The sequence below is a fragment of the Zea mays genome, chromosome 5, assembly GCF_902167145.1.
Source record: "Zea mays cultivar B73 chromosome 5, Zm-B73-REFERENCE-NAM-5.0, whole genome shotgun sequence".
Classification (NCBI taxonomy): domain Eukaryota; kingdom Viridiplantae; phylum Streptophyta; class Magnoliopsida; order Poales; family Poaceae; genus Zea; species Zea mays.
The window spans coordinates 193,911,112-193,932,325 of NC_050100.1; the positions used below are offsets into that span (position 1 = coordinate 193,911,112).

Consider the following 21,214-nt stretch of genomic DNA (forward strand, 5'->3'; position numbering starts at 1 on the left):
CCCAAATGTTTGTAAGAGGCTGGAAAAGGCCCATTTATATATGCGACAGTAGGCGTAATAAAATAGAAATACACACAGTGGCAGGCCGTAATCCATATGGTTGTCCGGTGTCCGGTGTCCCTTCCGTTGCCTTCCGTAATTCCTGATCGGCTATTCCGTGGAAGAACCTTCGAGAACTGGGATGCAACTATGCCAGCACGCAGCTGGGCTCCTCTCGGTTTTATAAAAACCTCAAAGCTTTTCGCCTTAATCCCCATCAACCCCCCCCGGACATTTCTGGTCGCACCCTCCTCCGGCCCTCCCAGCCGCCAAGCCCTCTGGAACCTTCGAGAGCTCGATCGGATCGGAGCCCCTGCCATGGCCGACGAGGCGAAGGCGAAGGGTAATGCGGCGTTCTCAGCCGGCCGCTTCGAGGAGGCGGCGAGGCACTTCACGGACGCCATCGCGCTCGCCCCGGGCAACCACGTCCTCTACTCCAACCGGTCGGCGGCGCTCGCCTCACTCCACCGCTACTCCGACGCTCTCGCCGACGCGCAGAAGACCGTCGAGCTCAAGCCTGACTGGGCCAAGGGCTACTCCCGCCTCGGCGCGGCGCACCTCGGCCTCGGCGACGCCGCCAGCGCCGTCGCCGCATACGAGAAGGGCCTTGCGCTCGACCCCAGCAACGAAGGTCTCAAGGCGGGGCTCGAGGACGCCAAGAAGGCCGCCGCCGCCCCGCCGCGTCGCGGGCCGTCCGGCCCCGACGCCATCGGCCAGATGTTCCAGGGCCCCGAGCTGTGGAGCAAGATCGCGTCCGACCCCACCACACGCGCCTACCTTAACGAGCCCGACTTTATGCAGATGCTGCGCGAAGTGCAGAGGAACCCCAGCAGCATCAGCATGTACCTCTCCGATCCCCGCATGATGCAGGTGCTCAGCCTCATGCTTAATGTCAAGATCCAGAGACCCGAGGCCTCCGAGCCATCGCAGTCTACCCCACCGCCGCCGCCGCCGCAGCAGCAGCAGACATCTCCTCTTCAGACGAAAGCCAGAGAGGTGGAGCCGGAGCCCGAGCCAGAGCCGATGGATTTCACTGATGAGGAAAAGGAGCGCAAGGAGAGGAAAGCTGCTGCTCAGAAGGAGAAGGAGTTAGGTAACACAGCTTACAAGAAGAAGGACTTCGAGGCGGCGATCCAGCATTACACCAAAGCCTTGGAACATGACGACGAGGATATTTCTTATTTGACTAACCGGGCAGCAGTTTATATTGAAATGGGAAAGGTGAGGCGGTTCTATTATGCTGGTTTCATCCAGTGAGCTCTCATACTGTTTGTTGATGTTCATTTGCTTTGGTTTATGCAATGCACAAATCACTAGTAGACTGAGTTGTGATTTACAGGAATGAGGTGCGGGACTGGCTACTATTGAGTTGCCATTATGCGGATTTGTGATACTTGTTTGTCATGCATGCATGCTAATAATGAAAAGTGCTTAGTTGAGAAGCAGTTGTTCTTACTTAGAGCTTTGTCTAGGAGTAAAGAGTGCAATATACTCCATTCTAAATTATAAGACATTTTGGCTTTTTTTAGGTACATTATCCATGGTTTTTAAAGCGATAAGGCGGTCCAAGGCGTTGGACCACCGCCTGGACGCCTAGGCGGCGCCTAGGCGAGGTAGGCGGGCAAGGCGCCTAGGCGTTAGACCACCGCCCGGACGCCTAGGCGACGCCTTAAGAACAGAGCATGCATCTAGAAAAGCCAAAATACCTTATAATTTGGAATGGAGGAAGTATTACATTATGCCTCATTAGAATCCAAATTTTCTGACATGATTTAACTGTGACCTATGCCCAAAATATCAGATATTCTTGTTTTACTAGAAAGTGTCTATAGCTTTCTCTTACTTTTGGTAGCCAAAGTTGTCACTGTAATGTATTAATATTACCTTTTACCTGCAGTACGATGAATGCATCAAGGACTGTGATAAGGCTGTGGAGAGGGGAAGAGAACTTCGTGCTGATTTCAAGATGATCTCAAGGGCACTGACAAGAAAAGGAACAGCTCTAGTCAAGCTTGCTAAGACCTCTAAGGATTTTGATATTGCCATCGAGACCTACCAGAAGGCTCTAACTGAGCATCGGAACCCAGACACTCTTAAAAAGTTGAATGAGGCTGAGAGAGCGAAAAAAGAGTTGGAGCAACAAGAGTACTATGATCCAAAATTAGCAGATGAGGAGAGAGAGAAAGGTATGTATAATCTTTATAATGTCATCTCTAGTACATGTTGGTGATTCTGCTATAGTTTTGTAATTTGTCATATGATTTGTAGGCAACGAGTTCTTCAAGGAGCAAAAATACCCAGAAGCAATAAAACACTACACGGAGGCTCTCAAGAGAAACCCAAAGGATCCTAGGGTAATTCTGCTACCTCTGTCTCATACAATCTGCCTTTGTTAGGGTATAATACTATAACATATGAAATATTTGGGAAACTTGGTAATTGATATTCAGTTACATGACTTGATTGTGTTTTTGTAATGCAAGTACAGACTGTATATCCTTTACCAAAAAAAGAAGGAAAAATAAGACTTCATTTTGTGTTTATCCACATCGTTCAATGACTTGTCATGGCTGTGTTTTTCTTGGGGGTGATGTTGATGCTGAGAGTGGTTTGCCTAGTGCCTTGGCTTGCGGAGGTAGAGAAGGCAGATATGGTAGAAGGAAGAACGATTCTGGTTGAGATAAGAATTGTCACTAGAAGAGATGCATTTCTTGGTTGATTTGAAAAGGATTCTTGCTCTTATATGAAGCTACTTAACTTAGGATTTGGTCTTTAACTTCGAAAGTGCAATTGATTTGCTTTTTCTAGATTCTAAATTGTAACTTTTATTGTAAATTTAGAGAAATAGGTGACAAGCTTCCAACATATTTAAATTGATTAAATATTCTAATTCCGAATAAAACAAGCATATAACTCAGATAAATGTCATATGTAAATGTAACAACAATGAACAGTAGCAATCTAGGACATAAAAATATGAAACATAGCTACTCAGGTCCATTTGAACATCAAACATGGCTAGTAGATGAAGAAAATAGAGTATACACATGAACATGATTATTTATATTTAGATTTTGTTCTCAAATTAGTGGGTTGCTCCACTAGACAACCCTCCAACGCTAAGTGGTGATCAAAGATACTTGACTAACGTGACAGTTCTATCTTACCAAATCAGGGTTTTAGATCAAATATAATGAGCCTAGAAGCCAAGCATGAATACCAAGATCAAAGTACTGTGCACTGGAATAAAGGAACATAATTTAACTCAAGTAATCAGCCTTCGCAATAGTAAGATATGACTGGGCACAAATATAATCAATGCTGAAAATAACAACACACTAAAACCCAGACTGTCACGTTGTCTCACTACACCGCTATCATCATCGAGCAAACAAATCTGCCCACAATAGTGCAATCACACCCAAGTATATAATACTAGCAGATTGCACAAAGTATACTGTAAGTAAAGAGAGGCAACGGGTAACTCACATCACGTAGATTGTCTACGTGGGAAGACAAGCTCAACGAACCAGTGTTTACAAGTCGTCCGACTAATCGGATTAGTCGGGCTGGTCGCCTGGAAGAGGGCGATTAGGAGGACGACGCGATTAGGGTTTCTAGTCGTCCGACTAGTCGTCGACCTGGGCGATTAGTCGTCTGGTCGAACACTTCCTGGTCGTTTTTGGTCGTTGCAGTTTTGGTACTGGGCTTCACTCTGGTTTTTGGCCCATCTACAGTAGCCCGTCCCTCCAAAAACCCTCCCAGCCGCCAGGACCCCTCCTGGCCGCCGGAAACCTGCCAGAACCCTTCCCAGCCGCCAGAAACCCTACTCCTCTCCCCTGTCCTCTCTGGTTTCTGCCGACGTCTCTGCTCCAGCCTCCAAGTGCTCCAGCCGTCCAGCGGCGTCCAGTACTCCAGTGCTCCGGTGTCTGTCAGCTAGTCAAGAATTGAAGATGAGCTCGTCATCTGAAGGTAGCACTTGCTCTCCCTTCTTTGATTATCTCCCAGTCTCCCTTCCCTTTCCCTCTATTACCTCTGCAGCGCCCGGAAGATAGCAGTCATCTGGTATCTCCCAGTAGGCAGTTTGGACTTTGGACTTTGGATGGATTCAGCTTTACACTTTTACTGAATTACTGCTAGTCTGCTACTAATTATGCCTATATTATTGTAGAAATGCAGTGTTTATATAGTTAATATATAGTTATATACATATACATATGTCCTTAAATCTATAGGACGACTAACGGACGACCAGAGGTCGACCAGGATCGATTAGGTCGACTAATCGTCGCCCTAATCGCGATTAGTCGCCTGGTCGCCCCTCTCACTCGACCAGCTGGTCGCTCGACTTGTAAACATTGCAACGAACACAATGTTCTGTCCCAGAAAACCGATTCCGCTGCCCACGTCCGAGTCTGCACGACGGGAGCTTGACGGAGATACTAGAGTCGCTGCTGAGGCCGAGGGAAACGTCCACGACACCAGCCCGAGAAGAGGAACACTGCACATCAGGAAGCTCAAGCACCAAGCCACGGTTGACAGCAACCAGAAAGAAGCCCACAACACCACACAGGCGCTCGAGCACAGCAGTTGAGCACAAGAAAACCTCTCTGCACGTGTGCAGCGCAACCACTGTCCTCTTTCAATCACTACTAGCGAGACGAACACAGGAATGCCAGGGATCGAACGAATCGATTGAGTTCTTGACTGGAGCAGTGAGTAGGAAAGGAGTAGAGATCTTGCGTCTCCAGAGATATTCTAGAGCCAGGGGATTCACCTCCCATTTTAAGGAGCCGAGCAGGAGGTGGTTGCACAAGCTTCGGCGAACGTGCCGCGGAAGACGGAGCTGCCGTTGAGCGCTGCCGCCCCTGTCGAGAACCCAGCGCCCCCTGGCCTCCGCTCTCCGTCTGGAGGAGGCACCAACATGCCTAGGGTTGTGCTGGCCGGCTGTGAGGTCTTTTAGCGGCCCAGCCCGGCTGGCCACCCCCCCCCCCTAAAAACCTTTTCTCATTTTCATATTAGAAAATAAAGGGAAGTACCCCATAAATGGACCACAACTTTCCACTTTTTCTTGTTTGCTGAACATTCATATTTTCTACCTCTATATACTTCAAGCTTTCCTGATAAGCTATGGTTTTACTTTGATTCGACATTTCAACTCGAACCATTCGCTGTTGGTACTGGTTAGACACAGAGGGTGTCTGCTGCAATAACTTAATAGTATTAAACTTAATTTAGCAACTGGGTTACGAGGAGTGGGAAAGGGAAATGATGGATAGGTTAGATTTATTCCAGCGTTTGGTGGTTATGGGGAAAATATTGGTTTGGGATAGGGATACAAGCTCGTCGTATCTCATTGCTGCTATCCCATGGTGGTGGTGGTGGGGTGTTTATGAGGATGGATTGGGTTATGATCTGTGAAATGATCAAAATACCTATGTGGAGGAGGATATCTTCCACATAAAAAATTGATTTTGTCATTTTCCTCTTTCCCCCCAATCCATACCCATAGGCTATGTGCCAGACAATGGAATTTGAAATGATGTCGACTTCCGAATAAAAAAATCCACACCTCATAAGCTACACCCACAAGTCATATCCCTTTCCTATTCCAACTTAATATCCAAAAACGCTGGTCAAATCATATGAACCCTACAAATTGAGGTACTTCCCTTCTGTTTATTCTAGGTTACTTTGGATTACTTGATTGTTGTAACAATGATGGTGTGCATATCTCCAACAATGGCAACTCAGCTCAGCTAGCTCATATAATTCATATCAACAATAGTCTATGCAACAAATAATCATCATATGGTCATTTTTTCCTATGTAGAGAGCTAGAAGGACTAGCTCTTTGTCATGACCTAGTCTCTTGCATGTCTCTTGATGTTTAGTTGGTCATCACTTATGTCTCTCCAATCATCTTTCTTTGCTTTGAGAACCAGATTAGCTTTGAGCGTTGTGTAAAAGCTATATCATCGGTGATTTGTTTTTAAACTAGCTCTTATTGAGGTGGATGTGACTGGCCTTAGAGTTAGCAGGTAGCTCTAACTTGTTGGGAGCTTGCTATTGATGTCTTGTGCTTGTGGTTTTTTGCTATTTATCAATTGATTGCGAGTTAAATAATACATGATCAATGTAATAGTTTAATCCATACTATGTTTCTTAATTGGTATCCTTCCCTCTTTCTGCCTTTATATATTGAGCTGCTTAATGTTGTTGCACTTTTCAGCTGTGTCTGTATAAGCTTACATGTGTTACTTGCAGCCTGTAATTGACCTTCAAATGTTATTTATATACAGGTTTACAGCAATAGGGCTGCCTGCTACACCAAGTTAGGAGCCATGCCTGAAGGTCTTAAAGATGCAGAGAAGTGTCTTGAACTAGACCCCACCTTCACTAAAGGGTACACAAGGAAAGGTGCAATTCAATTCTTCATGAAAGAATATGACAAGGCCATGGAAACCTATCAGGCTGGCCTGAAGCATGACCCGAAAAACCAGGAACTGCTTGATGGTGTTAGGAGGTACTAAAGCTTATGCAGTACCACTAATCTGATTGTTCTGTGTATATTGCTTCAACATGTTAACACTTTTTAATATTTGCAGGTGCATTGAACAAATTAACAAGGCTAACAGAGGTGAAATAAGTCAGGATGAATTGCAAGAAAGACAGGTAACCATATTGGGATGTGCTTCTGTATTCTTTGGTATTCACAACTTTAGAAGTTAAGAAGATTCAGTTAACTGTTCTTCATGCTGTCTGTGCAGAACAAAGCTATGCAAGACCCAGAGATCCAGAACATTCTTACCGACCCTATCATGAGACAGGTACCGTTGAGTCCCTGAACTCTGGTATCTTGTATCAAAACTTACTATACGGGCATGCTGATGATGTCATGTTTGGCAGGTGCTAAATGATTTCCAGGAGAACCCAAGGGCGGCCCAGGAGCACCTGAAGAACCCTGGAGTTATGCAAAAGATTCAGAAGCTTGTAAGTGCTGGGATAGTCCAAATGAGATGATCAGGCACACGATGCGATTGTACCTGCTTGTTCGTCCCTTGTGCTTGGCTTTGTTAGTTAACGTGCCCTTTAACAAGCAGCGACGGCAAAAGAATGAGGGGCTAATCTTTTTTCCCAATTGGATTGTAAGTGCAGTTAACATTGGATTATTCATGTTTGTGGCAGAGTCTGAGTATAGGCGCCGTCTTGCTTTATTGATGCTGGACTTTGCGTGCTTGTGGGTGGGGGTTGGTTCCCTAGCTAAAGTTTAGTTCATGTCCCATTAAATATTTGAATATAATATATATTTAATTAGGTTTCATAAAATTTTCTCATCTTTTATCTTTCATCTGTGTAATTAGTTTCATAATTAGCGACCAAACTTTAGTCTGATCTGAAATGATGCGCACGTCCTGCTTCGATGGTATGTGCCCTTCATGCCGCCTAGTCTGATCTGATTGTTGTTTGATGATGGCTAGGCTAAAGGTACTCTCTCCTGTCAAACAAATAGCATGCTGAATAAATGTCTAGAGCACTTTTCCTAGTTGGTGGCCTAAATACAGTATTAATACAATTGCATGAAGGAACAAGGAAGCCAACAAGTATAGCTTAATAATGCTAGTGCATATGTGCAACTATTTTTTTCTCTTCTTTACGTGTGTTTTTTGTGATGCTTTTTATTTTTTCTATTAATCAATAGCACATAAGATGGAATCACACTTAGTTCAGTTTTCTGTGCATAGACTTAGACTTGAGAAAATCTGCAAAATCTTTAAAAACATGTAGAAATTTTGGAGCTTGATTACTCCAACTTTAAGGCTAAATTTTCATAAATATGAAAAAGCAAAACCCTACAAAGTGGGGGAGAAATGAATGTAAATTTCTTCTTGGTGATTTAAAAAAGTTCATGACTTTGGAGTTCATATGTGAAATTTATTATTGTTTTAACAATGGTCACCGAATCTAGGTTCTGGTGAAGTACTATCTATCCAGTAGATCATTAAGCGGGAGCTCTACACCTAAAATATCCGAAAGTATTGGTAACCGTGTTATTTTTTAGATATTGTTTTAGATGCTCTTTAACTAGGCTAGATGACCACTGATGGAAGTGATGTGAGCTCGTCTATCTGTGCTGTGCCCGTGCTTGCTTGTGGCGGGACGGGAGATTTTGATTGAGGGCCCAACAAACATGATAGTGATAAATATGTACATCACGTGTATATCTTAATTTCATTTACCTAATAATTATATATATAGGCTGTTGGTAATGGAAGCCTATTGCTTCCGATAGGCATAGGAAGTCCCAGTTAGGGTAGTGGTCACGCGCGTGGTCGGATTGGGCTAGTGGGATGCGTTTATGCATGTGTAAACATGTGTTATGTTTTGCGTAAACAGAAGGTACACACGTGGTGGGGTCGAGATGGGATGGACGAAGATTGACCAGCGTCGTGTTCGTTGGTCGAGTAGTTGGTTCCTACTCGTGTTTATGCTAACATATTTGATGGTTCAGACTTGCATAACAGCAGAGCGGCAACAAAACTTTCGTTGGTTCGTTCAGGTGGGTCCACACACCACGATGATTAGCGCACCCACGATGCTGGAAGTTACCGTATATGTCGGAACAAAAGATACAGAGTCGATTGTGCGTGGGAGCTCAGGCGGATTTCAGCGTAAGACGTGAACCAAAACAGTGTAAATGAGTACGAATTTTAGTGTAAATTATCGATCTATTTCATAACAACGAATGGGTCCCAAATTTCGGTTTGAAAACTGCACACGTATGACAGCGCACGGATTCAGTCCTGGACAAATTTAAGTGTAAAATGTGAACAAAAATAGCATAAATGAGTACGAATTTTAGCATAAATAATCAACTGTTTCGTAACAGCGAATGTGGCCATATGTATCTCTCCGCACGAGGCTGTCGTAAAACGCATCAAGAAATGTCATAAGTTGGCATAAAATGCAACGAGAAGTGATTTGAGATAATTGTAGCGTAAAATGCAAGCTAACTATCTACATGATAACTGTTTCAGATTTTACAATAAGATACAAGAGATTATTATTCTTGTACTTAACTATGATAATGTCGTGTTTAAAGTTTAGCTGTTGATACATACACGCAAGACTCTGTTTCACCATAACACCACTGTTAGCATAAAAATGAGTAGAAAGGACTCTTCCAGCTTCCCTAACGTGGACAAAACCACCAAGGTCCATATCTGCAAACGTAACATGAACTGTTAATATGATCTTTCCTTGTTAATATGATTATCTTTTCCATCTTGTTATGACTAACATAACCTACACTCTAAACTGAATGCAAACTTGAGTTAGAAGATTAGATTACCAAAAGAAAAAATCTCTCCAGTGAACATTATTTGGATTTAGGGCAATATGAATGATCTCAAACTAGTTCATTTGTACTGCCGTAAATGACGACGAGTAATGTTGATCACAGGTTGTGTAGTTGACAAATATGGATCCAAATCCCACCTACCTAGACAGGCCTCACTCATATTGCATTAAATTAGTTGGAAAAGTAAGATACATTATCTTGTACAAATGCTCATGGGCAAGCCATCATTTGGCAAAAGGCTTCATTCCAAAAATAGTAGCAATATTTTGAGTGACATTTGACATGAATGCAATAATGGAAAGCTAACTAAGTATAATGAGCAAGTTTTCAAATAAGGACAACAACATCTACAAAACAGTGAAGGTATTTTATATTTCATAGGTTTAATGTCTACAGAACTGCTACTGATATTCATTACAGTTACATAGCTTGGTAGCTATACAACTAGTTTTGACAGCGAACTGATGCAATAGACATACAATCAAATGAATACATGAACATTCATAAAATAGTAGTTGTAAATATAGTAAATTTTGGTGCCATGCATTTAACTAGCTTGGAAGTTATAAGCTTAACATTACTAGACAATCTATGCACGAACATATAACAAGCAATCATGTAGCAACTAATTTATACCATAGTCTCATAGAAAATTCAATGAACGGCAAGTAGTTCTTCATAGAAAAATCAATGAAGGCAAGAAGCATCTACTGATTGAATAGTTGCAGAGCATAGAAGAAAATAATCATAAAATTCTAAAAGGCTAATAAACAGACAAGATATTCTATAGTGTAACCAATAGACATGCTGACAGTGACAACGATTCATATGTTCTAAACTTACGCCATAGACAATGTTGCAGAGCCCTTTGCCAGCCTTTGCTTCAACCACTTCTGTCCCACCAACATGTGTCCTCTTTGTGAGGGCCTCAATGTCTTCTTCGAACAAAGAATTGCTTGCAGGATTGGCCAGCATATAAACAGAAATTTTGATTTTAATTTATGTTTGAGTTGCTAGCTTCAAAGATACAAGGTACATCATAGAATACAACTAGCATGCCTATCACTTGCATAACATTTTAGTACAAGGAAGAATGATGCAATGTACAAATAACACGTCATGAACATACTATGTATTGCTAAATAACATCATAGAATACAATCACAATCATAATAAACTGGAGTGAGGGATTTAATATCACTTTTTAAAAGAAGAATGTGTGCAGGTCGACAAAATGAGGTGCTATCTATCAAAATGCATTACAATCGTCAGCCATTACGAGCCATACTAATTTATATAGCAAATGCTTCTAAGAAATAGAAAGCAAACATAGAACAACAAAAACAGATATGCAATAAGATGCTGACTACATCAACCAAAATATACGCCGAGTAAAAAATCAATCAAACCAATCAAATAGTCTAATTGAATGAGTATGGTGAGTTGCATAATTGATCGAACAACTGACCTGCAGTTAGGCCCGCTGCTCCATCCGCCGTAGGAATGCTCCCTCCATCCATGGTTCCATCTTTTGGAGAGACGAGAGGGTTGTAGCAGAATATGTCGACTGAGCTACAGTCGATACACAACTGAAAATGGTGGTGACGCCACGCCGGAGATGGACACTAGCAGCGTTGTTTATGCAGGGGATTTAGAATTGAGAAGCGAGATCAAGATCTAGTCGAAGAGTATCTCACCTTTGAGTTGGCTCTAGTGTCACTGCTTCGTCCTACCCCATGGAGGTGCGCACCGTGCCTCACATGGCCGACACGGACAACGTGATGGTCTACGCTGCTGCCTCCCCCGCTCTCGCCGTAGGCCGCTTCAGCCCCATTGCTGGTGTCGCAGAAGGTCAGCGCGACTAGCGGTTGTTGCTTCCGTTTCCGGCGAGGCGCGGGCAGCTTCTTCACCACGAAGCGGAGGAACTCGAGGAAAGGTCTTGCCGTCGGGGAGGAATATGGGTGAATGGCGATCCAGGAGGGGACAACGGCGATCTGCTAGGGTTTGGTTTGGGAGTGAGGGGATGAGGGAGAATTGCGATATGGGAGACAATGACGACGATTCAAATTAGGGTTGCGAGCGGTTGGGTGGTGGCGTACTGTAGGGTGGATCCGAGCAGGGCGTGGGTGGAGCAGGTCCGCCGCGTCACAACTCATCCATTTTTTTTTGCGTAAAACAGATAGAAAATAAGGATAAATGTTTGTATAACTAATCATAAAATATTTTTGGTGGACTCTGGTTCACCTGGTCGACCAATCGGGTGGGATGGTTGGGGTTTTCTCTACTTAGACATTGCCCATGGCTTCAAATAGTTTATATATATAATATTTATAACGTAAATCACAATACTATAATAAAAATGGTTGAATTGCTGTGCTGTGCTGTGCTGTGCATTCAAGTACTTAAAAGAGATAGTACTTAAGAAAAAATCACTGTTCTCAGCGCCACGGCCCCCGATGCCTTCCCCCTCTGGTTCCGCCACTGCTTGCATACCACGAGGTTTGGTTCAAATATTTCTATAAGCTACTCCTGCCCATCTCACATGGAGCATTCACATGTTTATCGGCAACAGCATTTGCACAGCTGACTCCTCCGTGATCTCATGGTCGGCACGCTCTAGACGCCGGGCTCATGGTCGTGGCTGCCACTGCCAGCTCAGCTGCCCCATTGTTGTTTTCGCTGCTTTGACGAGCCCTGGCTGGCACTGGCAGGTCCCAAAACAATTTCCCAGGCAGATTGAGATCTCCCTCCAGACTCCCAGCTCTTTTATTATGTTTTGCATGCGCTTGGGGGTATGCAGATGCTGGCTTTCAGCGCTGTTCGTGTCTCACTACTGCCACCTTACCCGCGACTAAAAACAATTCATCTACGAGGGGGCAACGTCACGGCTCGCGTAGTGTGCTAGTGGTGCAGCGTGCTCGGCGCAAGGCGGAGGATGCTCCATGTACACGGGACGTGCGTCCACTACGTCGTGCCAATGCCAGTACGTACATGCTGGAGTCCTTGTCCCAGTGGAGCCAGTGCTACCGTGTAGCTCTTCAGAAAAAAACAAACAAATTGTAGGTCAATGAGGCATTCGAATTCAGTTCAGAAAAAAAAGAAAGGACAAGTTGAAACTAGTACACAGAAGCTCTATAATGAGTTAATGACAGTTCTCAACCTATTTATATTGTCGTTTTTCGAAACCGTCAGTGCACATGAGTTGCCATATATGTACACAATAACGAGTTCAATGCCACTATGATTTCTGAGTATAGATGGCCAATCGGGCCATACGACACGGCACGACACGGTCACTACCACGGCTAGGCAAGACACGGTAGGTTAACCGTGCTGTGCCTGATAGTGCTATCGTACTAGTAGACCGACCCAGGCACGACACTACCAGAGCTTAGCCGTGTCGTGTCGTGCCACCAGGCACGGTGTCCCGTCAGTGCTAGTGCCAGCACGGGCACTAAGCCCTCACACAGGCTTGCAGCACTGGTTAGCACACAATCACACATTAATTCAAGATTCAAACAACTATTACGGTTGTGCTAAGAAAACAAGTATTAATTCAAGATTCAAACAACTATAACGGTTGTGCTAAGAAAACAATTTTATTAGGAGCTTTTGTGCAATGGCTGCCCCATTAAAACATGTCTAGGTAAAACTCATCCTTGTGAAAAACCCTAGACATGAAAAAGAGTACCACTAGTACACACAACCTCTATAGTGGCGGTTCTAGAGCCGTTTTCACTGGCGCTTTTCAGTGCCGCCAGTGCTAGGGGCCAGTGGAAATCGTCATTTCCACAGGCGGTTTTCTTAAGCAACCGCCAGTGGAAATAGCATTTGCACTGGCGGGTTTATAAAGAAAACCGCCAGTGGAAATAGCATTTCCACTGGCGGTTTGTTTTATTTAGCCTCCAGTGAAAAGTTTCCCGCTTTTTTTTAAATTTTCAATCAGTACTGAAATTTATATATATTTACACACACAAAACATATATATATATTGATATTGATATTGATAAACATGTAGTATTGATATTAAAAGCAACATGGAATTAAATTCTATCATACATTTATATACATCAAAGTCTTGTTTACAACCATGTATGCATCACACATTATATACATCAAAGTTTTCACTTAAGCTCTAATAACTATCTCGGCTAAGAGATAGTCTACTAATTTCTGTTAGTATTCTAAACTCTGGCAAAGCTAATGTTCCGGAAGCATCGTGATATTTCCCTTCTGCGGGAATGACCTCTTTCAATATGAATGTGCACAGGTCCTCAACTATGCCATACAATGCACCTTCAGTCAAGTTCTCCGGGCTTCCTTGTTGAAATTGCTGTAAAGGAAGTTTATAAACATCATCTATTTATACTCAATAATAACACATTTGCATCTTTAATGACATAAATACATACGTGACTATTACTAATAATACCTTGCCAGGGTTCGTGATGTATCGTCCGTTCATTCTCATGAACTCGCACACGTAGAACCCACATAGGACCGATCCGGGTGGTTGCTTGTGGCACTACATAACGGGAGATTGGTTATTTAGTTGCAACATTGTCCTATGTACGTACATGTATGATATGTATTCATAAATTCACATACTTACCGGCCAGTTATAATGGATGTCTAGTGGCACGCCTTGTTTGGACGTGTCGTACTTTCCACCTTGTAGCTTATAAAACCTAAATGCCCTGTGATCTCAAATAGAATCACCATGTTATTCTACAATTCTCATTGATATAAGTATGCATGCATAGAAAAGGCTTACAGCTCTAAGATGCTGAGGAATTTTGAATAGGCCGAAGGCTCGGTGTGCAAGGAGTCGAGCACCAGCACCTTTCCAACCTTAGGATAAATGAAGAAGCATATCCAGTGGTCCCTGTACGAATCAAACTTGTGATACATGTGTATTGAAATTATTAATTTTATTTATGCAAAATCACACTTACTTGAAGTTGTACGGGGCCACTATGGATTCCCTGTCTTGAAATTCAAGCATTGCGTGTCCTATGTAGGTGGCGTATCTTGCTTCAAAATCCTTCTTCAGATCCTGGATACGCACCTCAATTTCTTCGTCTGTTAGCCCCTGTAATGCTTCGTTGCCTTTTCCGATTCTAAAAGTATGGTTATCCTCGCATATCTTTATTGGGTTGAGATACCCAACCCTTTTACTGGCACTAGCATTGGGATTGGTACCATAAAGGATCTCCTGCTGATCATGTTGCATTCTGCAATGCACACGTGCATGTCAGATATTGAAAATTTATACAACTCACTAATAATAACACATATATGTGGAGTATGAGTGACACTTACAATGCAAATATGGTTACAAGTTGCACGTCGAGTCTCTGAAGGTTCATCATTAACCACATGTCCTCGAATGTAACAACGACCTTTTGATTTGAACCAATAAAAGCATGGGCTGGTATATTAACACTGATGGTGTCGATGCCAACTGAAGATGCCTGCATGTACCAATCATGTAACCTTTTAATATTAGCCGGGACCTTCCTTAGTTTCTCAAAAGTGAGTAGTGGTCTGCCCGACACATATTTTTTAGGCACGTTTTTATAATCTGCCTTAGTTGGCTTCTTTATCTTTGCGGCCATTGCCTCAGCCTTTTTTGAGGACTCCTCGAGATCGGCCAAATCAACATTGTCTGACGTGAGGCTCCGTCCAATCCCTTTCAAAAAACGAACAGTGCCAGCAGTGGATTTACTCTTCTTTTTCTTATCATACTTTTGGTATAGAAACTTTAGATTTCTTTGATGGTCGTGGAGATAGCTGTGGAGAAGGTGGATCCCTGAAGGACGATGTATGTGGCGGAGACGGTGGGCCACCATGAGGATGAGGAGAAGGAGGGTCAGAAAGAGGATGAGGAGCAGCATGTGAAGTTTGAGGAGGTGACGATGGATGTACAATAGGAACATCAATTTGAGAAGGCGGAGACGGTTGGGCCTGCGACGAATTCGACCAATCAACCAATTCGACATCCCTTCGAGGCCAAAGGATAAAATTCTTGATAGCTTGTCCAAGTGTCTCGATACCTTCGGGCCCAGGGATGTCTAGCATGTCGTCCTCGTTTCCTTGGACGACTGTCGTCACTTCTACCCTGCAATATTCTTCTGGAATGTCGTTTCCATGGAACTTGCGTCCTGGGATCGCAAGGCCTGTGGCTACTTTCCTTGTACGCTGATTGTTAATACCATATCTTATAACTAGTGTGCATGCCACAGGCCTTGTGATGTCATCAACTGGATAGTGGACCTTATTTCCCGTTGACGCGACAGAGCTTGGGATGGTCGTACCCTCGGTGGCAGCCGGCGTTTGACCTGCTGGAATTATTTGCATCTGTGGAGTGGTCATCTGTTGAACAGACATCGCACTCGCCATCGCCAATTGCTGCATCAATTCTGGAGGAGGATTTGATAGCATTTCAGACATCAGGCCTTTGAACTCTTTCTTGGCCTCCTCCTTAAAATAATTTGCCATCTCTTCCTTGTATCGATCACGTTTCTTGTACAGACCTTCCCATTGTGGTCCGAATCCTTCCTTCCATCCTTCCTTAGATGATATTCCTCGTACACGACCAGGATGCTCAGGGTTACCGAGACAAGCCGTTAGAATGTCTTTCTCCCTTTGCGGCTTAAATGTTCCTTCGCTCTGCTTAGCTGCAATTGCATATATGTTTTTTGCCGCTTCTTCGACAGTGGGATCATCAAAAGATACACCAGACTCAGTTTCCCTTGGTTTTCTAGCACGGATCCAATTAGCTGTCCTTTCACCGAGTTGCTCGGACAGCGTCGGCAACCCTGCAGCCTTCTTCTCGGCGTCTTCTTGTCTCCATTTAGGAACCTGACGCTTGTAACCACCTGTGCCAATGTGGTGGCGGTATTTGTTCTTCTTAGACAGTTCTGAATTTGCCTCACTTAGCGATATGAAATCAGGGCTGCTCCTCTGCTCTAGAAATACTGCCCACTGACCTGCTGAGATTTTATATTTTTTCGTCGGGTCTAGGCCTTTCTTTGCAAACTTTGTATTCATCTCAGACCTCCAGTTTCGGAAATTTATTGCAAACTGCTTCATCGTGTATTTTTTCACGAGTTCTTCTGAACCCCCAGGCAAAACGAACCTCGTTACTAGCTTATTCCACATTTGATTCTTGACATCATCTGATACATCTCTCCACTGTCGGATTGTGATGTCAAGATTATCTCTAACTAAGAACCCAAGTGCATTCCGAAACTTAGGCAGTGCCTCTTCTGGAGCTAGGGGCTGACCATTCGGGCTCACGTCTGTGATTTTATATGTCTTGTCAGGAAACTTGTTTAGCCCCCTGTCACCTCTGTTCCGATCGCTCTGCTTCCTTTTCCTTGACCTCTCGGTGGTTATCTCGGTCGATTTCGGTGCGCCTTGGGTCGGTTCTGGTGCGCCTTGGATCGGTTCTGGTGCATCTTGGTATTGTGCCACAGCTTTTTCGAGCATCGCACGAAATTCAGACAAGACCTCCTATTCATGTAATAAATGCACAAGAGAATCATGCATGTGTAATAGACATTGTGAAATCAGCTAATTAATTAGGTACACACACGAAATTAAGGATGTATAATTTACCTCATGTTCTTGTGGATCATATGTAGGGTCACGTTGCAACTCACGCGCAGCGGCCCTATCTATCCTAGTGGTAGGAAAAGGGTCGCTAGGCGTTTCATATCCTTCACTGCTGGATTCTTCTTGAGCAACACTCTTGTCCATGTGGTCGGGCCCTAATCCTTGGTCCTTGGTTGGAGAACTCATTGAGCTACATATTAACATAAGCAATAATTAAATTCGTATTAACAAATACCCTAACCCTTATCGAGGAGGAGTCGTATAGGACGTATAGAGAGGGAGAGAGGGAGATGGAGAGTCGTATAGAACGTATAGAGAGAGAGAGAGGGAGAGAGGGAGAGAGGGAGATGGAGAGTTGTATAGAACGTATAGAGAGAGAGGGAGAGAGGAGGAGTCGTATAGGACGTATAGAGAGGGAGAGAGGGAGATGGAGAGTCGTATAGAACGTATAGAGAGAGAGGGAGAGAGGAGGAGTCGTATAAGACGTATAGAGAGGGAGAGAGGAGGAGTCGTATAGAACGTATAGAGAGAGAGAGAGGGAGAGAGGAGGAGTCGTATAGAACGTATAGAGAGAGAGAGGGAGAGAGGAGGAGTCGTATAGAACGTATAGAGAGAGAGAGGGAGAGAGGAGGAGTCGTATAGGACGTATAGAGAGGGAGAGAGGGAGATGGAGAGTTGTATAGAACGTATAGAGAGAGAGGGAGAGAGGAGGAGTCGTATAGAACGTATAGAGAGAGAGGGGGAGAGAGGAGGAGTCATATAGAACGTATAGAGAGAGAGAGGGAGAGAGGAGGAGTCGTATAGGACGTATAGAGAGGGAGATGGAGAGTCGTATAGAACGTATAGAGAGAGAGGGAGAGAGGAGGAGTCGTATAGGACGTATAGAGAGGGAGAGAGGTGATGAGAACTCGCTCTGGTCAATTGGGGTTCTGATGAGTTGCTCTTAATCGAAACCATGAAGGAATACGTTGTTTACTAGTGAATCTAGTCTACATTTTACAATATGTTGTTTACAATATAATACAATAGAATATGTTGTTTACAATGGAATACGATGGAAAAAAACATGCTTTCCGTTGCTCTATCCTCTCTCTCTCTCTAATCTCCCTCCCTTTCCTCTCTCTTCCCTCCCTCCCTCTCCCTCTCTTTCCTCTCTCTTCCCTTTCCCCCTCTCTCCTCTCTCTCTCCCCCTCCACTCTCTTTCCTATATATACACTCCCTCTCCCTCCTCTCTCTTCTCTCTCTCTCCCTCCCTCCACTCTCTTTCCTCTCTCTTCCCTTTCCCTCTCTCTCCTCTCTCTCCCTCCACTCTCTTTCCTATATATACACTCCCTCTCCCTCCTCTCTCTTCTCTCTCTCTCTCACTCTCTGAACGTGCGCAGGGTCTCCCTCTCTCTTCCCTCTTCCTCCTCTCTCTTCCCTCTCACTCTTCCGGTTAGGGTTTATCCGCGGCGCGTGCACGACGGCGGCGTTTGCACGGCGGCGCGCATGCCCGCGAGCTAGCCCGAGCGAGCGATCAAGTCGAAGAAAAGGGAGAGAGAGAGAGAGAAGAACTTACCTACGGCGCGGGGACGACGGCGTGGACGACGGCGTGAACGACGGCGGCGCACGGCGGAGAAAATCGGCGGGCGAAAATTTTGGCAGCCTGACGGCGGGAAGATGGAAAGACAGGCGCCAGAGACTTAGCGAATTTTTTTGGCCCCGCGCGCGCTCCTTTATATAGGAGATATTTCTACTGGCGGTTGACAATGACAACCGCCAGTAGAAATCATTTCTACTGGCGGTTGTCATAGAGAACCGCCAGTAGAAATGCCGTCCACAAACTGTGGAGGCCATTTCTACAGGCGGTTTTCATCGACAACCGCCAGTAGAAATGATTTCTACTGGCGGTTTTCGTTGTGAACCGCCAGTAGTAATGTTTTTAGTATATTATTTTTTATTGTATATTCATACATTAATTATATATATTTTTTATACATATTAAATATATAAATATATATATTTAGTATACATAATATATATATTTATATATTACTTCTCTCTCTCTCCTCTCTTTCTCTATCCTCTCTCTCCCTCTCTCTCCCCTCTCCCTCTCTCTATCCTCTCTCTCTCCCTCTCTCTCTCTCTCCTCTCTCTATCCTCTCTCTCTCCTCTCTCCCTCCTCTCTCTTCCCTCTCTCTCTCCCTCCTCTGTCACTAGAATGCCCGTTCTTGCAGTGTTTAAATACTACGTCGTCTCCTGGCTTCGCGTCTCTCATCACCATTGGCCGGGAAAAAGACCACGGCTTCCTCTGACGGCGGCACTCCAAAGAAAGCCAAGGTGGTGGTGGAGGATGAGGAAGAGCTCTCTCTCCCTCTCCCTCTCCCTCTCCTCTCTAGAAAGTCGTGTAAAATTACATACTTCGGTTTGTCGCTAACAATAATCAATTACATGACATGTCCTAACAATAATCAATTACATGACAACTATATAATCTAGGGAGCTATTGTTCTGCCTTGTCCATCGTGGCGTACCCAGGGCATCGAATTGCGTGGGATGCTTCGCTCAACGTTCCTTATCTTGGTTGGATGGTCTATGAAAAGAGACATGTCGTTGAACTGGTTAAAATCCTCTAAATCAGATACACCATCAACTCCTATAGCTTGTTGTTTTCCAGGAAAAACTACATGCTTCGGTTTGTCGGTGCTTTTCTTCTCATTGTTAGAAATGATCTGTTCAGCATAGAAGACCTGTGCAACACGATTAGCAAGGATCCATGGGTCATCTTTGTAACCTACCTTACTTAGATCAAGAACTCTGACCCCATAGTTGTCTACAGTGACATGTTTGTCTTCAACCCATTGACATCGGAAAACCGAGATCTGAAATGTACCATAGTCTAGTTCCCATATGTCCTCAATAAAGCCAAAATATGTAATAATCTCACCAGTTTCATCATCTATGGCCTCGCATCGAACACCACTGTTTTGTGACATGCTCTTTTTGTCCTTGGACTTTGTACAAAATGTGAATCCACTAATGTCATAGGTTTGCCATGTTGTGACCTGGCGTGAAGGTCCAGATGCCAACCCCTTGATGGTTTTTTCTTCTATTGTTTCTCCACGTGGAATGTCCTTCACCATTAGCCATGTGTTGAACCGCTGCTTATGTTGCTTCATTACCCAATCAGCCGTATGCCCAGGATTTTGCTCGTGAAGCTCATTGATGTGTTGTTGGATAAATGGCTCTATTATCGTTAGCTGATGTAGGATGCTGTGATGTGCCTCAAGTACTGTATTGTAATCTGGTGGAATGAAAGATTTCCGTCCCATCCTCCCGCTTCCATACAATCTACCCTCGTGTCGTGACGGAGGCAGACCTATTGCAACCTGATCTTTTAGGATATTATTGCAGAATGGACCTCCGGACTCAATGGCCTCTTCAGTACAGTACCCCTCTATCATGGATGCCTCGGGACGAGCACGGGTTGATACATAGCCATTCAGTATTGACATGAAACGCTCGTACGTCCACATTTCATGTAAGTACATAGGACCCAATGCCTCTATTTGTGGCACCAAGTGCACCACAAGGTGCACCATAATATCAAAGAACGATGGAGGGAAACACATCTCAAACTGTGTTATTGTCTCCACTACGAATTCCTGAAGAGATGCCAACTCATCACGGTCAATTACCTTTTGTGAAATTCTGTTGAAAAAGTAGCACAACCGTGTGATTGCCATCTTTAAAAACAAAGGATTTATAGCCGTGATGGCAATAGGTAGGAATGTAGTCAGCATGACATGACAATCATGTGAGTTGTAGTTGGTGACTATCGGGTCTTTCATTGACACAATACTTCGTATGCTAGAGCAGAATCCGGATGGGACTTTCAAATTCTTAAGCCAAACACACATCGCATGTTTCTCATCTACATTGAGATTGTAGCTTGCTGCTGGGAGATGATACTTCCCATTTTCTTGAAGAACAGGATGTAGTTCCTTTTTTATGCCTAAATTTACCAAGTCCATGCGTGAATTGAGCCCTTCTTTTGTTTTGCCCTTTATGTCTAGCAAGGTGCCAATTATGCTTTCAAACACGTTCTTCTGAACGTGCATACCATTGATCGCATGCCGCACATCTAACTCTTTCCAGTAAGGCAAGTACTAGAAGAAAATAGACTTTTTCTTGAATATAGCCCCCGGAGCTGGT

At 44.0% G+C, this 21,214-nt stretch overlaps 1 protein-coding gene and 1 pseudogene across 1 annotated transcript; one reads left to right on the top strand and one right to left on the bottom strand.

The window, feature by feature from the left end:
- Nucleotides 1–274: 274 nt before the first annotated feature.
- LOC100285569 (uncharacterized) lies at nucleotides 275–7,368 on the top strand. The gene is made up of 7 exons (NM_001372304.1): nucleotides 275–1,260; nucleotides 1,937–2,225; nucleotides 2,308–2,393; nucleotides 6,342–6,565; nucleotides 6,648–6,714; nucleotides 6,810–6,869; nucleotides 6,949–7,368. Exons 1-7 carry the CDS (start codon nucleotides 358–360, stop codon nucleotides 7,060–7,062), a joined length of 1,743 nt encoding a protein of 580 aa, NP_001359233.1. The 5' UTR covers nucleotides 275–357; the 3' UTR covers nucleotides 7,063–7,368.
- Nucleotides 7,369–10,874: 3,506 nt separating this feature from the next.
- LOC118472087 (uncharacterized) lies at nucleotides 10,875–11,234 on the bottom strand (annotated as a pseudogene).
- Nucleotides 11,235–21,214: the final 9,980 nt, after the last annotated feature.

Bases quoted from the DNA above. Each gene is read 5' to 3' on its own strand.
- LOC100285569 (NM_001372304.1), top strand. From the start codon at position 358: ATGGCCGACGAGGCGAAGGCGAAGGGTAATGCGGCGTTCTCAGCCGGC. The intron at 6,566-6,647 runs GTACTAAAGCTT...TAATATTTGCAG, and splicing joins CTGCTTGATGGTGTTAGGAG to GTGCATTGAACAAATTAACA. The intron at 6,715-6,809 runs GTAACCATATTG...CTGTCTGTGCAG, and splicing joins ATGAATTGCAAGAAAGACAG to AACAAAGCTATGCAAGACCC.